Raw genomic sequence first — 25,013 nt, 5'->3', positions numbered from 1 at the left:
ATAACGGGTCATTGAGTTCGTGCATATTTTGCTTTACTACCCATCTCATTATATACTGTACCATTGAGATGAGATGAGTACAATATTCAGACTTGTAATTTGTTTGATCTCTTTTGGAATGTAAATATAGGATTTTTTCAATGTATTATCACCAAATTTGTTAACAATAAATACAATTGACTAACAGGGCATTTGATATTAACTACGCTGCCTGAAACATGACTTTATAAGGGCATATTATCACCACCAGCAGTCATAGGTAAGGAAGAAGAATGCCAACACACAGGTAGAACTTGGGCTAGGTTTTATCAAAGCACAGAAGAAATATTAAACTGAATTACAGACAGGATATAAATTGAAGAGGCATTATTCAGGCAAGTTACCCATCAGTCAACTGTTTCACCAACAAATGAGAGGCCATGACATAGGAGACAAATTGCTTTAGGTCTATTTGATAATGACAGACTACAGTCAGACCACACACAAATCAGATTCTTGATTAACACAAGATGAATCAGGAAGTCACATGATCTCAGTCAACCAAACTCAATCAGCAGGGAGGCTTCCCCCTGCCATCCATAGGCAGAACGTTTTGTTTCTCTAGTCTCTGGAAGTCATTGGATTCCAATTCAGAATCTTGGTGATGGGCGCCCATTGTTATTTCAGGGACAGAATACTATTGAGATGTCCATTCATGGGCAAATGATGCTGGCTACAATGCTGCTGCTAACAGCTCGGCCGAGTGTTTCTGTAGGTGCCTGTTGAGGTGTGTGCGGCGGGTGTAGCTCTTGTCACAGTGAGGGCAGGGGTACGGACGCACTCCAGAGTGAGTCAACAGGTGCTTCTTCAGATCAAACTTCCTCTTCAGGCTCTTCCCACACTCTGGACAAGAGAACGGCTTCTCACCTGAGGGACGGGACAGTATTAAGGACTGTAAATCAAGATTACACAGAGTTACTTCAGATTACACAGAACTACGATTAAATTGTTTGTTTTATTATCATCAATCACAAATGCATATGTCCTGCATCACATATATTAAAGTACAAACATGTTTAGCATTTCTTGGACAAATGACAACAGTATCATTCATATACACCATATCATTGTTAAATCAACGGCCCCCTTAAAGGGATACTTCGGGATGTTGTCCCTTTATCTACTTCCCCAGAGTCAGATGATATTATTGTGTCTGTGTCCAGTATGAAGGAAGTTAGAGGTAGTTTCACGAGCCAATGCTAACTAGCATTAGCGCAATGACTGGAAGTCTATGGGTATTGTTGTGGAAATTCTTACACAGGGACTTAGCAAATGCAATAGCGCTAGTTAGCAACTTCCTCCAAACTGCTCGCAGAGACATAAAAATGGTATCCACAACTTCATCGGACTCTTTGGGCCTCATTGCCAAAATCTGAGCTATCCCTTTAACTTCAAGCTCCTGGTTCTGACCTGAGTGTGTCTTCATGTGTTCTGTCAGGTGACAGGATATGGAGAATGTCTTCCCACAGTCAACACAGCTGTAAGGTCTTTCTCCTGTGTGACAGCGCATGTGTTTCTGCAAGTCCCCACCAGAGGGCCACGCCTTTCCGCACACCTCACACACGTACGGCCTCTCACCGGTGTGCCGCCGCACGTGAACGTTCAACCCGGCGAGCGCCGTAAAGCGTTTCCCGCAGTAGGAGCAGTGGAAGGGCTTCTCGCCCGTGTGGATCCGGAGGTGTCCCTCCATGCCGTCTTTGGTCCGGAAGCGCTTGCCGCAGTGGGCGCAGAGAAAGGGCTTCTCCTCCGAGTGGGTTCTGAGGTGGGACTGGAGGGACCCCAGAGTAGTGAAGTTCTTCTCACACTGGTCACATTGATGAGGTCTGTCCACAAGATGGCTTCTCTGGTGGATCCTCATGAGGGTCAGGCCTGTAAACGTCTCCTCACAGTAACGGCACTTGTACCTCTGGCCCTCGCTCCCCTCTGGGACCGGATGGGTCTGCTGGTGTTTGATGAGTTTGGCCTGCGAGGTGAATGTCTCGCCGCAAACAGGACAGACGAGTTTGGGTACGCGGTGCATCTGCCGGTGGGCGTCGCGCTCCTTCGCCGAGCCGAACACACGCTCGCACTGGGTGCAGGCGAAGCCGCCGCCGGAAGAGTGAGTCTGCTTGTGATTGGTCAGGCTGGAGAGGAGGCGGAAGCGTTTGCCACACAGGCAGCACTGGTGCAGCGGCTGGGCCCAGTGGGTCTTGTGGTGTCGGGTCAGTTCCAGCTGGGTCCTAAAGCCCACCCCACATTGAAAACAAGTGTTGGTCTTGTGGGTGAGGCGGTGGCGGTACTGCTCGCGGAGCGACGCAAACCGCTTCCCGCACTGGGCGCAGTCGAAGGTGGCGTTGACACACACAGAGCGCTTGTGGTCGTTCAGGCTCCAGGGCGTTGGGAAGCCAACGCCACACTGGGCGCATTTGTAGCGGCCGCCTCGCGAGTGTGTGGTCAGGTGACGCAGCACCTGGGAACGGTAGATGAAACACTTCCCGCATGTCGGGCACTTGTGGGCAACACGCCGGGGATTGTGGGATACGCTAGACAGGAGCGTCTCGGAAGACGAGGACTCCCCTGTGGGGATGTCTGTGAGGAAACAGGAAGAGAAGGTGAGAGGTAATTGGTATTTTATTAGGATCCCCATTAGCTGCTGTGAAAGCAGCAGCTACTCTTCCTGGGGTCTACACAGAACATGAAACATGACATAACACGAACATTAATAGACAAAAACAGCTCAAGGACAGAACTACGTACATTTAAAAAAGGCACACGAGGATAACCAGAGAGGATATTGGGAAATGGAGTTTGTAATGGAGGACAAAATAGGAATATATTATGCGTACACCTGATAGCGAGCTGCAGCACAGGAGGCTGGTGGGGAGGACGGGCTTGTGATAATGGCTGGAGTGGAATGGTATCAAATAAACCACACACAGGTGTTTGATGCCATTCCATTTGCTTTGTTCCAGCCGTTATTATAAGCCGTCCTCCCCCCAGCAGCCTCCTGTGAGCTGCAGGTGGTTAGGAGGGTATAAGACACTCACCTGTGTCACTCTCCACCATAATACATTCTACAGGCTTATCAGACGACTCAGGGATGATGCTGAGGTGGGAAATAACATGTCATGTTAATCATTCATCATTTACCCAATACTCTCACACAGTTCACGTTTCGACACTGTTCAAATAACTTAAAAACACACAAGAAGATACAATCTGTCCATACTTACTGTCACGCTACTGCATTCCACACACACACACTCCCAAACACATGCTGACCACACTTTCCTCCTCAGTGTGGTGTTAGACACACACACACACTCTGTCCATCATCACACTACCACTCACACACACACTTACCACTCAAAACACCCATTCTGATACAATCTGTCCATACTTACTGTCACGCTACAGCATTCCTAACACACACACACACACACACACACACATACTGACCACACATACCTCCCCGGTGAGGCCTGGGGCTTTTGGCTGCTCACAGGAACAGTGTTCCTCTCTGGCGAGGGCCTGCTCTGTCCTGAGGGAGAGTTGACTGCAGTCTGCCCCCTGCAGGCCACAGGCAGGGTGAGAGTGGGTGCAGACTGGGAGACGACAGCAAGAGAGTGCTGGCCCGGCTGGGGGATAACCATTATAGATTGGCTCTGAACAATGAAACCCATAATCCCTAGGTTGGACGTTTCTGTTTCCCCTGCCACTCTATTGGCTGATTCCTGGTCTTGACCAATCAGCTCGGCTACTTTCGATTTCTCGTCGTCCTCTCGTTTGATGCAGACCTTCTCCTGTTCTTCTCCTCTCTCTTCATCCATCCTTTCCTCTGGGAAGGGTTCTGACTCCCTGTCAGAGTCGGCAGAGGGACGGTACACCATCAAATTTGGAAGGCAAACAGGTAGAGAGCTGAGGAGGTTGGTCTGGGATGGGCTGGAGTCTGCACAAGACAAGCGAGGAGCACAGTTGTAAACAATTCAAATACATTTTTGGGGACTTTTAAAACAACTGAGACTACAGACTATGACTGGGTTGGTGATTTCTGCAGGGTTGGTGACGTACCTCTATTTATCAGGTGTTCCCGGCAGCACGTTTGGCTCTGCAGCACAGACCTCAGCCTGTCACTGTGGGGGATAGACTGCAGACATTCATCCACACCACCGGGGACAGAGTCAAGCCAGGAAGCAGCCTGGGGAACACAGGGGGAGATGTGTGGTGGTCAAAGTGTGGTTGGTAAATGTGGTCAATATGTAGCTTGTGTAGTCTCTTAGTAGTGAAGTTGATGGTTGACATGCGGTTGCCGGTCACTGTGTACCTGTTTAAAGTCTGGTACTGGCAGCAACTCCTCCAATCTGGAGAGGAACACACACACCAGAGACTCCAGCTCTGCATTAAAGTATTGACCAAACTGAGAAAGATAGTAGCGAGAGAAAGAGAGATATATAGTACAGAGAGAGAGATAGCAGAGAAAGAGAGATAGTACAGAGAGATAGTAGACAGAGAGATAGTTGAGAAGGAGAGAACAATTCTTCACTGAACTCAGAGTTTAGTACAGTGCTGTCACTTGCTCTGCTGCATGTTACTCAAGTGAAGAAAGATTAATTTTCTTACAGCCCATTGATCTCCTGGACTCCTCTGGGTGTACGCCATGAGCCTGGCTTTGGCATCCTCAAAGGCCTTGTCACTGGACTGGAAAAACAACAGACACATACCTTAGTGTGTGTCAGAGCCAAACGCCTCCCTCTCAGCACTCAGAAAAGGTGTGTCCCCATTCTGGCACTCGGTTCCCTCACTTTACTCCACCCTATCCCTCTATAGGTTCAGTAAAAGGCAGGCTATAAAAATCCAGTTCCCATGAGCCCTCTCTCTCACCTTTGTCAGACAGATGGACTGGATCCTGTCCAGGTGAGTCTGGATGAGTTCTGGGGCGACATCCTCAACTATCCACTCCTGGGACATCTGCTAGATGGACCGATCAGGAGGTCCGTTTAAAATTACAACACTGTGCAACACTTTACAACAGAGGTGAACTTCTGATTTGCAGCACATGGTAAATACTGTGTAGGTTACTGCTGGAGGAAACACACACACCTTTGCTCTGAGGCCTAGAAGCAGTAATGCTCTCTGCCTGTCAGTCAGTAGTTCTGGAACTGTCTCTGTGACCAAACACACAAAGTCCTCCAGCTTCCCATAATGTTCCAAACTCCGCCGCCCCACCACCTGCCACATGACTGCAGACATCAGACGCAGCGGTGGCACCAGGAGTCTCAGAGAAGAGAGGGGGCCATCTGTGGGGAAGGAGGGGGAGGTAAGTATAGACAGGCAGGCTACACAAAGCACACATTTGCCCTGTTTGAATACTTCTGGAGTGTCCACCCTGAGATGGAATGTTGGGCGTTTGATCCCCAACCAAGTCACACCAAAGACTGTAAAAATGGGACCAGATGCATCTCTGCTTTGGCACTCAGCAATGGATTGGGGGTAAAGACCTGTGATAGACTAATGTCCTGTCCAAAGGGAGTACACATCAAGCTGCCTCACGCATCAGAAAACAGGAAATAGACATTTACATTTACATTTAAGTCATTTAGCAGACGCTCTTATCCAGAGACTCATGCAAGGCTACTTACTTACTTAATAGTACAGCAGTGCTTACTTTAAAGAAGGATGGATGTTAGGGGAGATGCAAGTGTTCAAACAGTACACATTTCACCATTGTGTGTGGTAACATGTATTTCTCTCTCGTTTAAGTTCATTTCACCATTAGAGGGATGTGCTAACACCCTGGACCAGAGCTACACTGTGAGCTGTGCTGGCCAACACAGGAGGTTGGTGGCCCCTTAATTGAGGAGAACGGGCTCGTGGTGATGGCATGGTTTTAATGTGTTTCATGCCATTCCATTTCCTCCGTTCCAGCCATTACGATGAGCCGTCCTCCCCTCAGCAGCCTCCACTGCTGGCCAAGTATGAGAAACTGCATACATTGATTGTCTGAAAGTGGGCGTTGCGAAATAAGTGGGAGGGTCAACAAAAGTGGGTATGGAAATATAACAGCTAATTGGGAAGTTGCCACTCAATGTAATTTTGCGTGACTGCTAACTGCTTTCTTTTAGCTAAACTGTTTAGGGTAATTACCGTGGCAGGTTAGGATAATTACCGTGGCAGAAAAGATGGCAGATGTGGATGCTGAGTTCGAATCAAGCAGCGCGTCGAGCAAAACTGGTGAAGACAAATGTTCTGAATGGAGAAAATAAAGAAAGTCTGTCGATCCTGTTGTTTTTTTATAAAGTGCAAATACGTCCGCATGTGAAGCTTGGTTATGTAAGATACTCTGTCAGAGCTTTCCTGTCAGAGCTTTCACAGTAGGTGGCGGGATGCACATTCAATTGTGCGATCGCCAAAATACCGTAGAAGAAGACTTCCTTTACAACAGCACCGCGCTATTCCGCGAAGCGCAAAAAATATGAACACAGAACAATTAGAGATATTTCACCGGATGTATAAATGTGAAGCCTTCGCTTGGTGTTTCCACTCACTACCAAATATGGAAGGCGAGAAGATATAATGAGATGGATTTTGGCCGACATTCTGCTAATTTTCTCAATTTATGAAAGATTTGATTGCAATACGTTTTTCTGTTCCCAAAACTAAAATATGTTATGAACAGAGTGGACTAAGTTTTGTAAACTTTACACTTCGCTAAAGTAAAAAAAAAACACGGAGTGCAAAGGCGAATTGAGTTATTGCACACGCGCATTTCAAAGTAGGCGTTCCCTAACGGAAATATGCCGATGTTGGCTAGAACGCGCCAATAGGATCTCGCTAGCTCGTGCTTGGCTCTACCCACTATGACTAATTTGTTGCCATTAGAAACGACAGGCTGTGGTTTTGGTTATAAATATACATATATACATGTCCACCTTTAATTAACTAGGCAAGTCCGTTAAGAACAAATTCTTATTTACAATGACAGCCTACCCCGGCCAATGCTGGGCCAATTGTACGCTGCCCTATGGGACTCCCAATCACGTGATACAGCCTGGATTCGAACCAGGGCCTGTGGTGACGCCTCTAACACTGAGATGCAGTGCCTTAGACCGCTGCGCCACTCAGGACTCCAGGTATGAATGCAATGACTTCTGCAGAGGACATATCGCTGTAAATGCTGCATGGCCAATGCAGACATCGGATTGACCATGCAGAGTTTGGCTAAAACGCTACAAGGAAGCAGCCACGCAAAACGGTCTTGAGTGGCAACCAATCTGCCCAATTAGCTGTTAGATTTACGCTTTTGTTGATCCTCCCGCTTATTTCGCAACGCCCACTTTCAGACACGCTCAATGTATGCAGTTACCCGTGACTCCTAGCAAGCAAACTTGGTGCATAGGCCACAGCACCACCCGAGTGATACTGCCAAACAAGTACGTATGAGTATATTTTACAGTTTATCCCACATTTCGCAGGAGATGCACTGAAATTGAGTGTGCAATTTTAGCTAGCTAACGTCAGCTAGCCTATAATATTTGATAACAAGACTAGAGAAAAGAACTCATGTCAGCGGAAGCTAACTTTAGCTAGATAACTAACGTTAGCTAGCTACGTTAAACTACACCCACAACGGCCTGCTTCCACCGACAGCTTGATTAGAAAGAGTAAGCTATATAGCTATCTAGCCACAATCTTTACATTAATGCATACCCATATTGCTTCCCCGTGGAAATCTTATATGCCGTCTTTTAGTCGTATCTTACAAATGTTGTTTGAAGAGGCAAGGCTAGCTGCTCGTTTCCTCGTAAACTTTTGATGAACCGGAAGTTGATAGAACAGATTGCCAGCGTGCGTTCTGCGACTCACAACAACAACACAGCTGATGGATTTTGATAATCAACCAAATTAGGCACGCAACTGGCTAAACATTTGCCTACTTTTGTCAAACTACGAACTAGCTAACCATGTTTTTCTTATTTTCATTTTTACATCAAGACCGTGACTACATGGTATTTGGTGAGACGATCCAATCAGATCTTGTCCACCACACCACCAGCGGGAGAGCCTTACCTGGGACAACACATCAGAATCCTAGAATCTCCCCCTTCACTTTGGGCCAAAAGTGGTCCTCCTTTTGACCGAATCATCAAACAATTCCTTTCGAGTGCTACAGGAGGATACTCCAGAGACAATGGCTGATACTGAGAGGGACAATCAACACACAGATATACTGCAGGTGCAAATAAAACAGGAGGACGGAGAAGAGCCTCACGATACAGAGGACCGTCTCAAGAGTTCTAATACCGGAGAACAGAAGCCTTGTCACATCTGCCCTGATTGTGGTAAAAGTTATACCCGTTCGGATAATCTTAAAACACACCAGAAAATTCATATGACGGAGAGGCCGTACCTCTGCTCTGAGTGTGGTAAAGGTTTTACCCGCACAGATCATCTGAAATCACACCTGAAAACACATGAAAGAAAGAAGAAGAAACTTAAACACCCCTGTACTGATTGTGTGAAAGGCTTTGTCCATTTGGAGCAGCTTGAAAAACATCTGGAAAAAAATCACCTTACACACAAGGAAAAGAAACCTCATGGCTGTCCAAGGTGTGATGAGAGCTTTTCTGACCTGGAAGAACTAACAACACACTTGCCAGTACATACTGAAGAGCTGGCCCTCTACTGCTCTGACTGCGGTAAGCGGTTCTTACACAAAGGAAAATTTGAAAGACACCAGAGAGTACACAGTGGACAAATGCCATACATATGCACCCACTGTGGGGAGGGTTTTACACAGGCACATAGTTTGAAACATCACCAGCGAATACACACTGGAGAGAAACCCTACCTCTGCAACGAGTGTGGGGAGAGTTTCAGACACGATGCAACGTACAGGAGACACAAGCGCAAACACGAGCTACCACTCTCTGAAAAGAAAGCCTATCCTTGCTCAGTATGTGGGAAGACTTTTACCCGCTCCGATGGAGTGATGAGGCATCTGAGGAGGTTTCATTACGGAGAGAGAGCTCTCCAGTGCTCCTGCTGCGACAAACGTTTCTTTCAACAGGACACACTAACCACACACATGAGAATTCACACTGGAGAGAAACCGTACAGTTGCTCTGACTGTGGGAGAAGCTTCTCACAAGATGGCGACCGAAAGAAACACCAGAAGAGGCACCACACTGGAGAGGGCACTTCACCTCTGACCCTCCATGTGGACGGCACAGGGACGCACACACACACACTATAACAGAGATATACACACTAACAGACAGTAACAAAAACAGGCCAGTGGGTAAACCAGGTTGCAATGTAGTTATTCTGACAGCTTTGGCTTTATTTTTTGTGTTTGTGTGTGGTAACATGTATTTCTCTCTCTCGTTTAAGTTCATTGGCAAGGCAAATTTTAGCCCAACTTCTCACTGTTTGTAAGATGCTTACTGCTCATTGCAGCTACTTAAGTGATCATCTCCCCACTCCATTACTGTTACCCCTATTCACCCCCCCACTCCATTACTCTGTTACCCCTATTCATCCCCCCACTCCATTACTCTGTTACCCCTATTCACTCCCCCCACTCCATTACTCTGTTACCCCTATTCATCCCCCACTCCATTACTCTGTTACCCCTATTCATCCCCCCACTCCATTACTCTGTTACCCCTATTCATCCCCCCACTCCATTACTCTGTTACCCCTATTCATCCCCCCACTCCATTACTCTGTTACCCCTATTCATCCCCCCACTCCATTACTCTGTTACCCCTATTCATCCCCCCACTCCATTACTCTGTTACCCCTATTCATCCTCCCACTCCATTACTGTTACCCCTCTATTCATCCCCCCACTCCGTTACTTGGTTATCTCTCTATTCATCCCCCCACTCCGTTACTCCTCTATTCATCCCCCTACTCCGTTACTCTGTTACTCCTCTATTTATCCCCCCACTCCATGACTCCTCTATTCATCCCCCTACTCCGTTACCCCTCTATTCGTCCACCTCTCTGCCACCTTTCTATTCACCTTTTCTTCATTGGTCTCCCCATTCTCCTTCTCTCTACCCAAATTAATCCACAAAAACATATTGTTTTTGTGGATTCATTTTTATATCGCTGAGCTCCTCCCCTTTCCCTGCACCACCCCCTGTCAGCCCCGCGTTAAACAGATTACAGAGGATTCTCTGCTATTAACACGCTGTTGGGACTGTGGCCTAGCAGTGTATTGTGGTGTCCAGCTTAGCCACACACACCAAACAGATGATACAGTATGAGAGAGAACTACCTCACCACTGATCTGGGTAGAGGGAAACAGGCAGCGATGTGATCGGACAAAGGCGCAGCAGCAAATCCTTCTTCTATAGCCTCCATCTTCTCATCTTCTAACCTTAGCCTATCTATACTCCTCTCTACCTCAACCCAGCCCGCTGTCCCAGCCCTCTGTCCCAGCTGTGCCTCAACCTAGCCCTCTGTCCCAGCCCTGCCTTAACCCAGCCCTGCCCCAACCCAGCCCTCTGTCCCAGCCCTGCCTCAACCCAGCTGTGCCTCAACCCAGCCCTCTGTCCCAGCCCCGCCTCAACCCAGCCCTCTGTCCCAGCAGTGCCTCAATACAACCCTCTGACCCAGCCTCTATCCTACTTCAGCCCTCCTCCGGTACTCCCTGGATCCTGAGTGAGCCTCCACTCCCCCCTGCCCCTCATGGCAGGTATCATGGACCCTGAGGATACAATTGTAACAGAACCCAAGGATGAGGATATCTAACCTGAGGATAGAATCGAAACAGAACTGGAGGACAGAATTCTAATGGAACCTGAGGATAGAATCGGGACAGAACTGGAGGATAGAATTCTAATGGAACCTGAGGATAGAATCGGAACAGAACTGGAGGATAGAATTCTAATGGAACCTGAGGATAGAATCGGAACAGAACTAGAGGATAGTGTTAATTTATCCAGAAGGTTCTGATGCTGAGGAGCCAGATGGGATTCTCTTTGAGTCAGAGGAGCAACAAGAGGGAGATGATGATGAGGAGGATGATAACATCTATGCCACATGGATGGGCCGCTACAAGAAAGCAGCAGAACAGGAGGATAAAGAGGTGGAGAAAAGAGAGGCAGTGATAGAGGAGAGGAAGAACAGCTTCGAATGACAAGCTCCACCACGGGCAGACCGGCGGCAATCACTACCCTGTCCAGTGAGTCTGTGTACATGTGAGGTGCTGTTGTAGAGGAATCTGCTTTGTCTTTGGGAGTTGTATACACAGACCAGTAGGAGTGAGTTTTGAGGGGGAGGGTCAGTCACTCTGCCACGATCCCCTACCACACACCAACCCACCACAGGGCTCTTTAGCTCCTAGCCTGAACCCCAAAGTACAGGTAGATAGCTGTTTCTTCTTTCTCACGCTCAGTGTTATAGGAATTTCCAGGAGAACAAACAGGAGAGCAAGCAATCGTAGGGTAAAGTCAATCAAAAATCTTTCCGGTTTATTACAAGTTGCAACAGGGAGACACCACCAAGCACAGAAGCAGAGGAAATATCTAACTGGCCTCTTGGAGACAGACCCTTTTATATCCCTATCAGACAGCAACACATGTTCTGGAAACAGCAGCTAGACATTTGATGGAAGTCCAGACAAAAAGGCAGTGACTTTCAGCCAGAGAAATAAAAGTTGTTACATTGCTTTGTTGTGCCTTAGCTACAGCCAGGGGACAGGGACTAATGGGATTATAATAGGCAGGAGCATACGTCATTTACACCCCCCTCTGGTGTGTATGTTTACTTGAGTTCCTTGTGTTGGGAATTCATATTAATTCAGTAAATTATCTGTCACTTAACCCCCCACTCCCCCTTCATCTCTCTGTTTTTCTTTCCTCCTCTCTCTCTCGTGCACTTTTTCTCTCTGTCTCTGTGTGTGTGTTTCTCTCTCAGGCTCAACTCTCAACTCGCAGCGATGATACAGTTGTCTCATCTCAATACCACTACTAGGGCCACGTCTCCCGCCAGGCCAAACTCCCTGCAATGCATCTCATCCATGAATGATCCTGGCTGCCCGATACCAGCCAATACTGGGCGACGATCCTCCATGATTCCATCTGCCATTCCAGATTAAAATGCAAACGCGGTTCCCGCAGGCGGAACGTCATGTCTCCGGTACACTGGCGGTGTGTGTGATGGTCAGGTGGGGGTCTTTCTGAGAACACTACTTTAGTCTCATTCTGTTCAATTAACACTTTGTTAAAAGTAAATCTGTGTGTTTGTGTTGCAGAGCGACGCTGATTGTGTGGGTCTCATCTGCCATGATGACCTGCACAGAGGAGGGAGTGTTTCTCTCTCACACTATTTCTCTCTCTCTCCCTGAAGTGTATATAGGAGTGGCTGTGGAGGAAGCAGGTGTGTTGTGTGCAGGTGGTACACTTGCCAGAACCACTCTACTGGAGCTCCACTTGGGTTAAAGTACCCTGAGAACCACGTAGAACAGCCTAGAACTGGACCCAACCTCTCACAACTGCATATAGTTGGAAAGAACTGCCTAGACAGAACTTCACCGAACCTGGAAGAACTACCCAGAACTGAGGAGAACCGTTGAAGAACTGCAGAAAAACACTCAGAACTGCCTACCGTTGTAATGAACCTTGCAGAACTGCTTAGATACGGACATCACTTATTTTATTTATTTTAATTTTATTTTACCTTTATTTAACTAGGCAAGTCCGTTATAAGAACAAATTCTTATTTTCAATGACGGCCTAGGAACAGTGGGTTAACTGCCTGTTCTGAATCTAGAGTGCTGTGATGAGAGAGAGACCTCTGTATTCCCCAAAATCCCAATAATCCAGTATCTTTTAAAATTGTTTGGGTGATAGTGTACGAGTGAAATGTATGGATGTTTTTCCAAAGGTTTTACTTATAAGAATCGATTCAACGTGTTTATTTCAAGATGTTGTTTGTTTAGTCAAATAAGGGCATTTACATTTTTACATTGTATCCCATCTACGTCTTTGTTTTCCCCTAGTCATCCCCTAGTCATTGAATAAAATACTTGGTTGTTCTAATTGTAAAATGTATACTAAGTTGTATCATCTTTATTACTGTGTACTACTGTGAGGTTTCCACCACAAATATAAGGCTCTGCTGCCCCCTTTTGTTATTGTGGTACTGCAGTTATCCCCAGCCCGTCCCGTCTCCGTGGTTACACAGTGGCGGAAGTTATCGCAATCCACCTGTTGCACTTCGAACAGGAAAAATAGCTCGACAAATCGATATTTGGCGTTCTTAAAAACTAAGCCAATCGAAGCAACGGGAAAGTTCTAGAACTACTAGCTACATTCTATCCGTGTCAACTTTAATGGACAAACTAAAGAAAGTTTTGAGTGGCCAAGATGGCAACAATGATGACGGCGACATATTGCAAGTAGGTACATTTTCTAGCTCGCTAACGTTAGCTACTGTATGTAGTTAGCTAATATGTTGTTTACTCTAAATAATATCTAGCTATGTTTGGCTTTCTCGCTAAGCCTTTTTCAAAGCATGCTTTATCTACGTTACGAGTACAGTTGCTTAGCAATAACATAGTAACGTTAGCTAGAAACACTTGGCTAGCTAGGTGAATGATGTCCATGTTTTCTAGCTATGTTGTTTATAAATGGTGTGGCGTTGAAACAGGCGGCGAACCAAGCCTCCACCCTGGGCTGGGGCACGCGCATGAAGGGCTTTATCGCATGTTTCGTGCTCGGGGTCTTGTGTTCCATTTTGGTGAGTCATCTCTCTCTCCCATCATTTCAGCATTGCTCTGACTGTCAATTATGTGTGTCACTGCCAGTTGTGTTTCCCAAACCTCTCTCAGTAAGCCAGTACACATCGATATGTTTTTATTCCAGAAAGTATGGGGGGGGTTGATCTCGGAGATATTCAAATCTGTGCATTGAGGTCTAGACATTAAGGGCAAATTGATAGTGTCGACAGTAGAATAGGAGTCATTTTGGACCAATTGATAGTGTCTACAGTAGAATAGGGGCCGATGCTAAATTGTTCATCCTCTCACCTGGTGGCAGGGGACATGCTTGCTGTGGATTCCAAGGGTTGGTCTTATTCTGTTTGCCGTGCTGTACACACTTGGCAATGTTGCCTCTCTGTGCAGGTGAGTAGAGCGTTGTTGAGTATTCGTGGGTTTATGTGTGGCTTATGTGGGCATTTCCAAAACAGTTAGGCCTATTTTTAGATTTTAAGGTATCCCTGGGACCCTCCCCAGATCAAAGCTGACATTGTCCTTGTCCAGTTTAACACCTAAGGTGCACATGATACAGCAATCACATTTCTAGTGCAGTTACTACAATAATGTAAGTTTAGTCAAATAATGTGTGTATTCTCAGCACTATGTTCCTGATGGGACCCCTTAATCAGCTGAAGAGGATGTGTGCCAAAGAAAGAGCACTGGCCACAGCTATCATGCTGGTGAGACCACACGACACACACACACACACACACACATGTTTGTTTTACTATCCTTGTGTGGACCAAAACCCGTATTCCCTTTCAAAATACTATTTTCCATAACCCTAACTCCTAATTCTAACCCTAATTGTAACCCCTAAGCCTAAAATATATTTTTCTTGTGGGGCCAACAAACTATCCCCACGTGTCAAAAAGTTCCTTGTTTTACTATGCTTGTGAGGACTTTTGGTCTCCACCAGGATAGTAAAACAACAACAAAACTGTTTTTCTGTTGATTAATTACATGCTACTTGTCTCTCCTCACAGACCTGTCTGGTGCTAACTATGTGTTCTGCTTTCTGGGTGAGTATAACACACACACGATACATATCCTGCACCTGTTGTGTTATCAAATCCCTGCAGGCCTTTTTAGCTAGTCTGTTACTCATTTAAACTTTGTCTTACATTGTTCTACCTCAAAGTATATCTGAGTGCTTCTCTCTCTCTCTCAACAGTGGAAGAATAATGGTCTAGCCTTACTCTTCTGTATTCTACAGTTTCTGGCCTTCGCTTGGTGAGTGGCTCACACACACACACACACGCTTGAGTAATCTCCTTCCTTTAGTGTGTGTTTGTGGTATTACATCCCTGCAGTCTGAGTGACACACACACACACATGCCCAGAGTTGTTCTGTGCTGAGGGCTTTTTGGCAGGCAGCTCAATGCCAGGTCCTTATTTGTAACTGAAAACAGAGTAATTATGGCCATAGCTTTTAGCCTGGCTAATCACACACGACTAATGCAGCTAGCTTTGTTCTCTCAAGCACCTCCTTCACAAAGACAGGAGATTCATACACACACACACTCTCGCTCTCGCTCTCTTTTGCTCTCTCTCTCTTTTGCTTTCTCTCTCTTTTGCTCTCTCTCTCTCTCGCTCTCTCTTGCCCACATACATACACACACAGGATGTGCAATTAGTTTACATACATACATAAACGCCACTAAAATAACTTCCACTGTAACACAACAAACACTCATGCATAAACTCTGTTTTCACAGACTCTCTGCCACTGACACACTTCAGATAAAGACCTTATACAGCCCTTTGCTGTGTGTGATGTATGACGCTGACTTATACTATACTTCTGTGTTTCAGGTATGGCCTGTCCTACATTCCATTCGCTAGGTGAGTGTTGGTTTACAGTAACTGCCGGTCCACCTCAGTCTGTAGCCTTAACTGCCGGTCCACCTCTGTCTGAAGCCTTAACTGCCGGTCCACCTCTGTCTGTAAGTCCACCTCAGTCTTAACTGCCCGTCCACCTCAGTCTGTCCACCTAGTCTGTAGCCTTAACTGCCCGTCCACCTCAGTCTGTAGCCTTAACTGCCCGTCCACCTCAGTCAGCCTTAACTGCCGGTCCACCTCAGTCTGTAGCCTTAACTGCCCGTCCACCTCAGTCTGTAGCCTTAACTGCCGGTCCACCTCAGTCTGTAGCCTTAACTGCCGGTCCACCTCAGTCTGTAGCCTTAACTGCCCGTCCACCTCAGTCTGTAGCCTTAACTGCCCGTCCACCTCAGTCTGTAGCCTTAACTGCCCGTCCACCTCAGTCTGTAGCCTTAACTGCCCGTCCACCTCAGTCTGTAGCCTTAACTGCCCGTCCACCTCAGTCTGTAGCCTTAACTGCCCGTCCACCTCAGTCTGTAGCCTTAACTGCCCGTCCACCTCAGTCTGTAGCCTTAACTGCCCGTCCACCTCAGTCTGTAGCCTTAACTGCCCGTCCACCTCAGTCTGTAGCCTTAACTGCCCGTCCACCTCAGTCTGTAGCCTTAACTGCCCGTCAGTCACCTCTGTCTGTAGCCTTAACTGCCCGTCCACCTCAGTCTGTAGCCTTAACTGCCCGTCCACCTCAGTCTGTAGCCTTAACTGCCCGTCCACCTCAGTCTGTAGCCTTAACTGCCCGTCCACCTCAGTCTGTAGCCTTAACTGCCCGTCCACCTCAGTCTGTAGCCTTAAGCCCTATTCACAGTATTACATCATCCCTTCCCATTCAGTGATGGTTCAGTCCTAAAGCAAATTCTTTGAAGTTTTTGAAACTTGACTTTGGAGTGTTTTATTCTTTTACTAATTATTATTGTTTGTTTGTTCACAGGGATGCCGTGATAAAGGCCTTCTCTGTCTGTCTGAAGTGAGGCTGCAAACCTCCCTTTCACTCTCCCTCTGAGGGGTTATGATGTGTGTGTGTGTTTGGGGGTTGGCTAAAGCCCTCAACTCTCTGGCAAACACAGAGACGCCACACAGGTGTGCTGGAATGGTGCCCACTGAGTAAACACTCGTCAGCGAATGCTTTCCAGAGCAGAAGTGTACCTGAGGTATGATGTTGTGTAGAGGAATCTGTTTGTGAGGGATGCCTTATCTTATCTGTGTGTGGTGTCTGTCCCTTTAAGGTTGGTGTATATGTGCATTTTGTGTGTTTTTCTACACTGTGAGTCCAGCTCCTCTTAATTTACTGTGGGGGGAGGGTCAATGCACCTCCTCTGTCATTTCTCTAACTGTAAATCAAACCAGACCAAAACTATTCAGATCTATATTTAGGTGCCAACATGGTGTGTCTTCACTAGTTAGTTGTACTGTAGGTGTTTATTTACATGTGTTCACAGTGGACAGCTGACTACTGATCATTTCACCAGCTCAGGTCTGGAAATCTGTACAGTCAGAGGACTTTTTGCACCTAATCCCAAATTCACTTACCAGGAGTCTGAATATAAGGGCCTGCTGTTAAATGTTCTTCTAGCTGGATAGATATACAGTTGAAGTTTACATACACTTAGGTTGTAGTCATTAAGACTCGTTTTTCAACCTCTCCACAAACTTCTTGTTAACAAACTATAGTTTTGGAAAGTCAGTTAGGACATCTACTTTGTGCATGACACAAGTCATTTTTCCAGCAATTGTTTATTTCACTTATAATTCACTGTGTCACAATTTCAGTGGGTCAGACGTTTGCATACACTAAGTTGATTGTACCTTTAAACAGCTTGGAAAATTCCAGAAAATGATGTCATGGCTTTAGAAGCTTCTGATAGGCTAATAGACATCATTTGTGTCAATTGGAGGTGTACCTGTGGATGTATTTCAATGCCTACCTACCTGCTTCTTTGCTTGACATCATGGGAAAATCAAATGAAATCAGACAAGACCTCAGAAAATACATTGTAGACCTCCACAAGTCTGGTTCATCCTTGGGAGCAATTTCCAAATGCCTGTAGGTACCTCCATCTGTACAAACAATAAATAGTACGCAAGTAGAAACACCATGGGACCACGCAGCCGTCATACCGCTCAGGAAGGAGATGTGTTCTGTCTCCTAGAGATCATTGTACTTTGGTGCGAAAAGTGCAAATCAATCCCAGAACAACAGCAAAGGACCTTGTGAAGATGCTGGAGGAAACAGGTACAAAAGTATCTACAGTTAAACGAGTCCTCTATGGACATAACCCAAAAGGCCACTCAGCAAGGAAGAAGTCACTGCTCCAAAACTGCATAAAAAGCCAGACTACGGTTTGCAACTGCACATGGGGACAAAGACTGTACTTTCTGGAGAAATGTCCTCTGGTCTGATGAAACAAAAATATAATTGTTTGGCCATAATGACCATCGTTATGTTTGAGGGAAAAGGGGAGGCTTGCAAGCCGAAGAACACCATCCCAGCCGTGAAGCACGTGGGTGGCAGCATCATGTTGTGGGGCTGCTTTGATGCAGGAGGGACTGGTGCACTTCACAAAATAGATGGCATCATGAGGTAGGAAAATTATGTGGATATAGTGAAGCAACATCTCAAGACATTAGTCAGAAGTTATAGCTTGGTTGCAAATGGACAATGACCTCAAGCATACTTCCAAAGTTGTGGCAAAATGGCTTAAGGACAACAAAGTCAAGGTATTGGAGTGGCCATCACAAAGCCCTGACCTCAATCCCATAGAAAATTTGTGGGCAGACCTGAAAAAGCATGTGTGAGCAAAGAGGCCTACAAACCTGACTCAGTGACACCAGCTCTGTCAGGAGGAATGGGCCAACATTCACCCAACTTAATGTGGGAAGCTTGTGGAAGGCTACCCAAAACGTTTGACCCAAGTTAAACAATTTAAAGGCAATGCTACCAAATACTAATTGAGTATATGTAAACATATGACACACTGGGAATGTGATGAAATAAATAAAAGCTGAAATAAATCATTCTCTCTACTATTATTCTGACATTTCACATTCTTAAAATAAAGTGGTGATACTAACTGACCTAAGACAGGGAATTTTTAGGATTGATTGTCAGGAATTGTGGAAAACTGAGTTTAAATGTATTTGGCTAAGGTGTATGTAAACTTCTGACATCAACTGTACATGCTGAAAAAAAGAAGGGAAGAACTGCTTCAAGTGCTCATTAATCTTTTATATAAAACGTCTGAGTTATTTCTTATTTCAACTCCTTTCCATGTCTAACTGCTGTTGTAACTGTCATGGTTAGTAGTACTATAGACAATTTTGTGTTAGATTTTTTCCACAGGTACTTTGGCTTTCATTTCAGTTTTTTTTATCATTTCTGGGCGAATAGTTTTTTTGTTGTTTTTTCAATCATGTTTCCTGTAAACACTACTCTTAACTGTTTCAACTCTTTCATGGTTTAGTACTATAGCCGTTTTCTGGGTGGAATGAAAATATCAATGCTGGCTTCAGCATGCCCGAGTCACGACCATTAAAAAACCCTCTCACTGGGGGGCTGTGTGACTTTTATGTTAACTTGCAAAAAAGAAATGCCTTACTTCACATGATTTAAACCAGGGAATCACTGCTTTTTAAAATATGTATACTGTACTACTGTAACTCTCCTGAGTGACCTCTGTTTCATAAAACCCTCCCTATAGAGGGTTGTTTCATCTGCATAAAAACATGTATGATGCTATTAAACACTGGTTTAATAGAATAACATATGTTCTATATTCAGGATACATTGTTTTAGGACCGTGGTTAGTTCGTCTACTTGTCTAATATGAGCGCAGGTAGTTACAGGTTTGGAAGAAATACTTTTTAAATCACGATTGTTTTTTGTACCATCTGGAAATTCAACACTAATGTTTTAAAGTGTAACGATAATTTAGCGATGTAGGCCAATGTATGACTATGAATCATGTTTCATGTGTTCTTGTCCTGTTTGTGACACCATTTTACAACAAATAAACATTTTCAAACTATATTGTGGAGTGTTTTAATGTGCAAGAGTGAGAGTTGTACCACCTGTTTTGCCTTCCTTGGCTTTGTATTTTCCGATGGAGTCTCACTGGGGTCACTGCCACACACACACAAACGCATTCCTTGTACAAAAGGTCTGAGGTGTGTATCGTGGGATTATGATTTGGTGCGTTTACCTGTGCTTTGCTTCCCACCTTTTGATATTTGCCTCGCGCTCAGTTAATGACGCTCCTTTATGCGTTTTAAATCAGTAAAGCCTCTAATCTCCGCTCGCCGCCCGCCGCTGATTAAAAAAAATCTCTCCAAACACACGCAGCTGCGAGCTCACAAGGCCGTTCGGTCACACCGCCAGCTCGCGAGGATCGGATGTCGCTATAGGAGCCCTTCTGGACACTGACCGTTCCGTGTGCTCTCTGTTCTTCCCTCCTCGGGTGTGGCACGGAGCTTCCACTGTGCACAAACTAGTTGAAGCAACACTAGTTCGAGCTTCGTTCTACCTGAAAAAGATGATTCTGAGATAATTGGCTTTAAATTTCCGAACCCTTATTGGTTTGAATGGTGTCAGAAATGTATAGTAGTATTTTGAACTTAACATGTCATTGGGGTATTTAGACTACTGTATAGGTAGAGACCATTGAACCGAACAAGGCAATGTCAACTACACGTTGAAAAAAAAATGCAGATACAACCTTATAGTACCAAACTCAATGTTTTTAGACAACACACAGTAGGCTACATTAGTGTAGTCCAAATGGACAGGTCTCTGAGCCCAGTAGGTCGTCAGACCAAGAGTGGAGGGAAATGTTCTGGGAAGCATTTAACGTTTTCAGTCTTTCATACTTTAACAACAGTTTCCGTTGTATATACTTAAGTGCAGGAACTTGAATTATTATCCGAAAAAATAGCCGTACGAAATTACCTAGACTATATTTAATTTTTTCAGAAGCTTTTCTGACGTTTTGGAAGAGAGGGAGGCTTGTTCAATCCGTGCGCTAAAAGCATCTGATTCCACTCCTTGCCAAGAGCACCGGTAGTTAGACCATTAACCGTAGTCACCGATAATGATTTATATAATAAGGCTACAGGCCCACGACAGCAACGTTTGTTTTTTTGTGGAATTGTGATCATTTCGAACGGAAAAGCCAGTCAACTTGTCTTCTGGCCCCCTCCGGCATGGTCCTTCGCTGTCCATGGTGCTGAAAGTGTGCCTCTGAAAAGTCATGCTGACAAGTGGTAAAATAGGCGTACGGTATTTCAACGCAAGTTGAGAGAGAGAGACTGGTATTATGGCCTGAAGACTTAAAGGGGCTATCCTTAGCCAAGTTGAAACCATAACAAAGCCACATCCTGCCTCTGTTTTGGTAAAAAGCTGAGGGATGTGTCTGGGAAATATAACCACTCTCAAATTCATAGACCAAACTATGTATGCAAGGACTGATCATCCAATATATACAAATTGTAGTTTTAAGCATGGTTTCAGGCTATAGGCTACAGTGTTTGTTTACATTTACAATGTTTACAAGCTTAAAGTTTGGGTTATGTTGAGGTTTTACAGTTGAACTAAGCTTATGAGGTATTTACACGTTATGTTCTTCAAGAATCAATGGGGTATGTAACATTCACTATAAGTCCAAAATTAGTTGGAGCAACTGCAGATTGACCCTTTAAGGTCTAGGCTAACTCATCAAATAAACTCTCTCTCCCTCCCTCTTCCTCTCTCTCACTCCCTCTTCCTCTCTTGCTCTTTCTTTCTCCCTCTGACAAATGACGCTCTGTAAATGGTAAATTAGTGAGAGTTGATCACATGACCGGCCGGCCGAACCTGTCTTGTGCTCCGCACCAGTGTCGCATTGATTTTCAACTGCAGTTCATAATCCTCATGGCTAAAACACCCACATGGGAATTCATTTGTTTTGTTTCAATTTAACCGAATCTAACGACGTTTTTTCCCCATCACCTGCTGAGTGAGATATTTGTGAGTAAGATATTTGTTTTACCTAATTTTAAACTTTCTTTGGAGAAAACATCAGTCTTATTTGAGAGGTAGCCTTTAACCCCGTTGAGGTCCCCAAATGAAGGTTGAGGGTTTAGCTGAAGGCAGGGCTGGGGGTAACCCCTGCCCTGGTCCTGCCAGCCAGTGCTGTATCTCGCGACTGCTAAGCGTGGTGGAGAGTGAGTTGCAAGCGGGGCGCGAGAAGGGGGACCCCACGGAGAAGCAGCTGAAGGTGACGCTCGAGGAAGCGGAACTGTGGCGGAAGTTTAAGGAAGTCACCAATGAGATGATAGTCACCAAGAGCGGCAGGTGAGCTTGAGTTAATTATAATTTTGTACCTTTATTTAACTAGGCAAGTCAGTTAAGAAAATTTCAAATTCTCAATGATGGCCTACACCAAACCCGACCCGGACGACGCTGGGCCAATTGTGCGCCGCCCGACTCCCAATCACGACCGGTTGTGATACAGCCTGGATTCGAACTAGAGTGTCTGTAGTGAAGCCTCCAGCACTGAAATACAGTGCCTTAGACCGCTGTGCCTCTAGGGAGCCCCAAATAGTGAGATTGACGAGCATTTTTTAATAGTAAAATATATTTTATTGATCCTCAACCGCAAGAGGACATTTATTGGAGAGAGGAGATTCGCAAACAAGCACACAGACAATACCAAATGCACGTTTCAAGAGTTTAGTTTGATTTGATCACCCATTATATGTATCCACGCATTGCTAAATTAATTTTATGAACACATGCAGCAGAATTCAAACCTATATTTCTCTGTCACACATATCACTCTAAAACGTCTAACACTTATGTTATATTAGAGGGCTTTGAATCAATTACCCAATTAAGAGACCATTCGATTTCAATTGATAATTCCATTTTCAATTACGCACTTCTTCCAAAACGCATCTTGATCGAATCTTTTAGTTCAGCCCTTTTTTCAACTTCAGCTTTCTATTCCTATATAATCATTACGATTTCATAAGAATTAGATCCAAGCGAAAACTATTAATTACATAGGCCTATCTGTAATTTAAGACCAAGTGCTATTGAATAATATTAGTTATTTAGGAATAGGCAGAACATTTTTTTCTTATACTTATTAGAGCTGAAAAGTGTAATAGCTTATATTTTTTTATAAAAGGGGAGCGTAATACATTTTAACAATCAGAAATATTAAGTTTGAGAAAGTTCAGGCCAAATATTGTAAGCCAGAAATATTTTAAGAAAAGGAGATTCATAAAAATGTGTTTTGAAAATATCAGTGACATATTCCTTTATCATGATCCCATGATCCCATGATCCCATGATAAAGGAATATAAGCCCAAGACTTATGCACAGTTGCAGAGTTATTCAAATTGATTCTGTTTAATTGTACAGTCTCGTGTCTTTCATGTCATTAATTCATATTTGATATGTTTATAGTCTATTTGATTCGTCTACAAAACATTAGTTTAGAACACTTTGTTCCAAACATCCGACTGCAAACCTCGACAAGCTGGTTATTACTGGCTATATTTATCGCCTCATTCTTAAATTAAGAAAACATGTTAGTTAAAAAAAAATCTTCGTTCTAAACTTAGTATTGCCCGTAGTGTATCGAACGGTTTAATAGATTTCTCTGGCGCATGGCCACTTTTGTGCTGACCCTCTCATGCTCTGAGGGGCGGCTTGACCGGTCCAGCGCGCGTTGTAGTGGCAGGTCAGCTCACCTGGTGGGTGTCTGTCCATTTACACGTTGGCCACTTCAGAACGTTTTTATTTGGGGAAAACAAAAATTAATTTAATAAAAGTAAAAAGAGTCAGAAAAAAAGTTTTAAAAAGTGAGTTTAGAGTGTGTGTGTGTGTGTGTGCGTGTGTGTGGTGTGTGTGTGTGTGTGTGTGTGTGTGTGTGTGTGTGTGTGTGTGTGTGTGTGTGTGTGTGTGTGTGTGTGTGTTTGTGTGTGTGTGTGTGTGTGCGTGTGTGTGTGTGTGTGTGTGTGTGTGTGTGTGTGTGTGTGTGTGTGTGTGTGTGTGTGTGTGTGTGTGTGTGTGTGTGTGTGTGTGTGTGTGTGTGTGTGTGTGTGTGTGTGTGTGTGTGTGTGTGTGTGTGTGTGTGTGTGTGTGTGTGTGTGTGTGTGTGTGTGTGTGTGTGTGTGTGTGTGTGTGTGTGTGTGTGTGTGTGTGGTGTGTGTGTGTGTGTGTGTGCATACTGTGTGCCTGTGTACATGCATTAATCTGTGCGTTCCTACTGTGGTGTTCCAGGAGGATGTTTCCGGTGCTGAAAGTGAGTGTATCGGGTTTGGACCCCAACGCCATGTACTCCTTCCTGCTGGACTTCCAGCCAGCTGACAGCCACCGCTGGAAGTACGTTAACGGGGAGTGGGTTACAGCCGGTAAACCGGAGCCTGCCGGTAATGGTTGTGTGTACATCCATCCCGACTCACCCAACTTCGGAGCCCACTGGATGAAGGCACCTGTCTCCTTCAGCAAGGTCAAACTCACCAACAAGCTCAACGGAGGTGGACAGGTAGGGCATACACACACAGTCAGTCTATAGTCTCTAGCTTTGTTTCTGGGCCAAAACTCACCAGTACATCCCCAGCTGCACTAGATACCTCACTAACTTCATGATGTTGCATTTGATTTATTTCATATTTCTTCAGGCAAATTCTAAAGTTCTACTAAAATAAAATATATAAATAGACAGAAAAATAATGTTCCCGTCCTTCCTCCTCTGGCAGTATACTGCTAACCACTCTCCAATTTTCCCTTCTCAGGTGGTTTTCCTTGTATGCAGCGGGTGAATTAAAGGCCAGCTAGGCCACATTTACACAGGCAGTCCAATTCTGATCTTTTTTTTGTAATTGGTCTTTTGTCAAATCAGATCAGCTCTTCTGCCAATAACTGGGAAACATTTCTGAATGTGGCTGCCTGTGTAAACGCAGCTCTATATCCCCAGTGGAGGGGCCCTTCTGTCATGGATCTTTTCATAATCCTTGTCTTTCCTCTAATCTCTGTTTGTTCCCCTGAAAAGCAAAACATCAAGTGTGCACTTATACAATTAGTGCCCTGCAAAGGGCCCCTCTCCTTGCCCACTTCACCCCGTGGCCCCTGTCTCCACGGGAACCAGATAAACAGCTCTTAATTGGCTCTCGGAGGTTTAATGCACTTCCTGCTGAGAGCTGCCCACTCCAGGAGGCCCTCCAGGGGCCACACAGACATACGTGCATGCACACACACACACTTAGCGCTGTGATCGGCCAATTTCTTTTCATGGTATTTACATGAACCCATAACCCAAACAAACAAACACAGACACACACACACACACACACACACACACACAC

The 25,013-nt window shown here is 45.1% G+C and overlaps 3 protein-coding genes across 8 annotated transcripts in view; 2 read left to right on the top strand and 1 right to left on the bottom strand.

Annotated features, from left to right (window-relative positions):
• Positions 1-287: 287 nt before the first annotated feature.
• On the bottom strand, positions 288-7,824 carry LOC135543240 (zinc finger protein 135-like). 5 transcript variants are annotated; one of them, XM_064970364.1, is made up of 10 exons: positions 7,726-7,824; positions 5,119-5,315; positions 4,900-4,989; positions 4,639-4,716; positions 4,343-4,435; positions 4,090-4,216; positions 3,478-3,967; positions 3,066-3,124; positions 1,450-2,607; positions 288-906 (listed from the first exon to the last, which is right to left on the bottom strand). In XM_064970364.1, exons 1-10 carry the CDS (start codon positions 7,727-7,729, stop codon positions 713-715), a joined length of 2,490 nt encoding a protein of 829 aa, XP_064826436.1. In that variant the 5' UTR covers positions 7,730-7,824; the 3' UTR covers positions 288-712. The 5 variants fall into 5 exon arrangements, with proteins under 5 accessions (XP_064826436.1, XP_064826437.1, XP_064826433.1 ...); XM_064970365.1 differs by adding an exon at positions 6,185-6,264 and having other exon boundaries at positions 818-2,607; XM_064970361.1 differs by having other exon boundaries at positions 818-2,607.
• Positions 6,052-19,689, top strand: sft2d2b (SFT2 domain containing 2b). Of its 2 annotated transcripts, XM_064970372.1 has the most exons (11): positions 6,723-7,448; positions 8,011-11,212; positions 11,947-12,196; positions 12,379-13,429; positions 13,681-13,770; positions 14,070-14,155; positions 14,388-14,469; positions 14,776-14,811; positions 14,964-15,022; positions 15,605-15,634; positions 16,596-19,689. In XM_064970372.1, the coding sequence occupies exons 4-11, from the start codon at positions 13,364-13,366 to the stop codon at positions 16,633-16,635; spliced, it is 489 nt and encodes a 162-aa protein (XP_064826444.1). In that variant the 5' UTR covers positions 6,723-7,448; positions 8,011-11,212; positions 11,947-12,196; positions 12,379-13,363; the 3' UTR covers positions 16,636-19,689. The 2 variants fall into 2 exon arrangements, 1 of the variants encoding a protein (XP_064826444.1); XR_010456193.1 differs by lacking the exons at positions 13,681-13,770; positions 14,070-14,155; positions 14,388-14,469; ... (2 more) ...; positions 15,605-15,634; positions 16,596-19,689 and having other exon boundaries at positions 6,052-7,448; positions 12,379-13,082.
• A 2,070-nt stretch (positions 19,690-21,759) lies between these two features.
• tbx19 (T-box transcription factor 19) overlaps positions 21,760-25,013 on the top strand; it is a 7,431-nt gene continuing 4,177 nt past the window's right edge. Inside the window, 2 exon segments of the mRNA XM_064970094.1 lie at positions 21,760-21,989; positions 23,929-24,193. Coding sequence (XP_064826166.1) covers positions 21,760-21,989; positions 23,929-24,193 — 495 coding nt within the window.

The sequence above is a fragment of the Oncorhynchus masou genome, chromosome 7 (assembly GCF_036934945.1).
Source record: "Oncorhynchus masou masou isolate Uvic2021 chromosome 7, UVic_Omas_1.1, whole genome shotgun sequence".
Lineage (NCBI taxonomy): Eukaryota > Metazoa > Chordata > Actinopteri > Salmoniformes > Salmonidae > Oncorhynchus > Oncorhynchus masou.
This window is presented reverse-complemented; position numbering and strand designations above follow the sequence as displayed.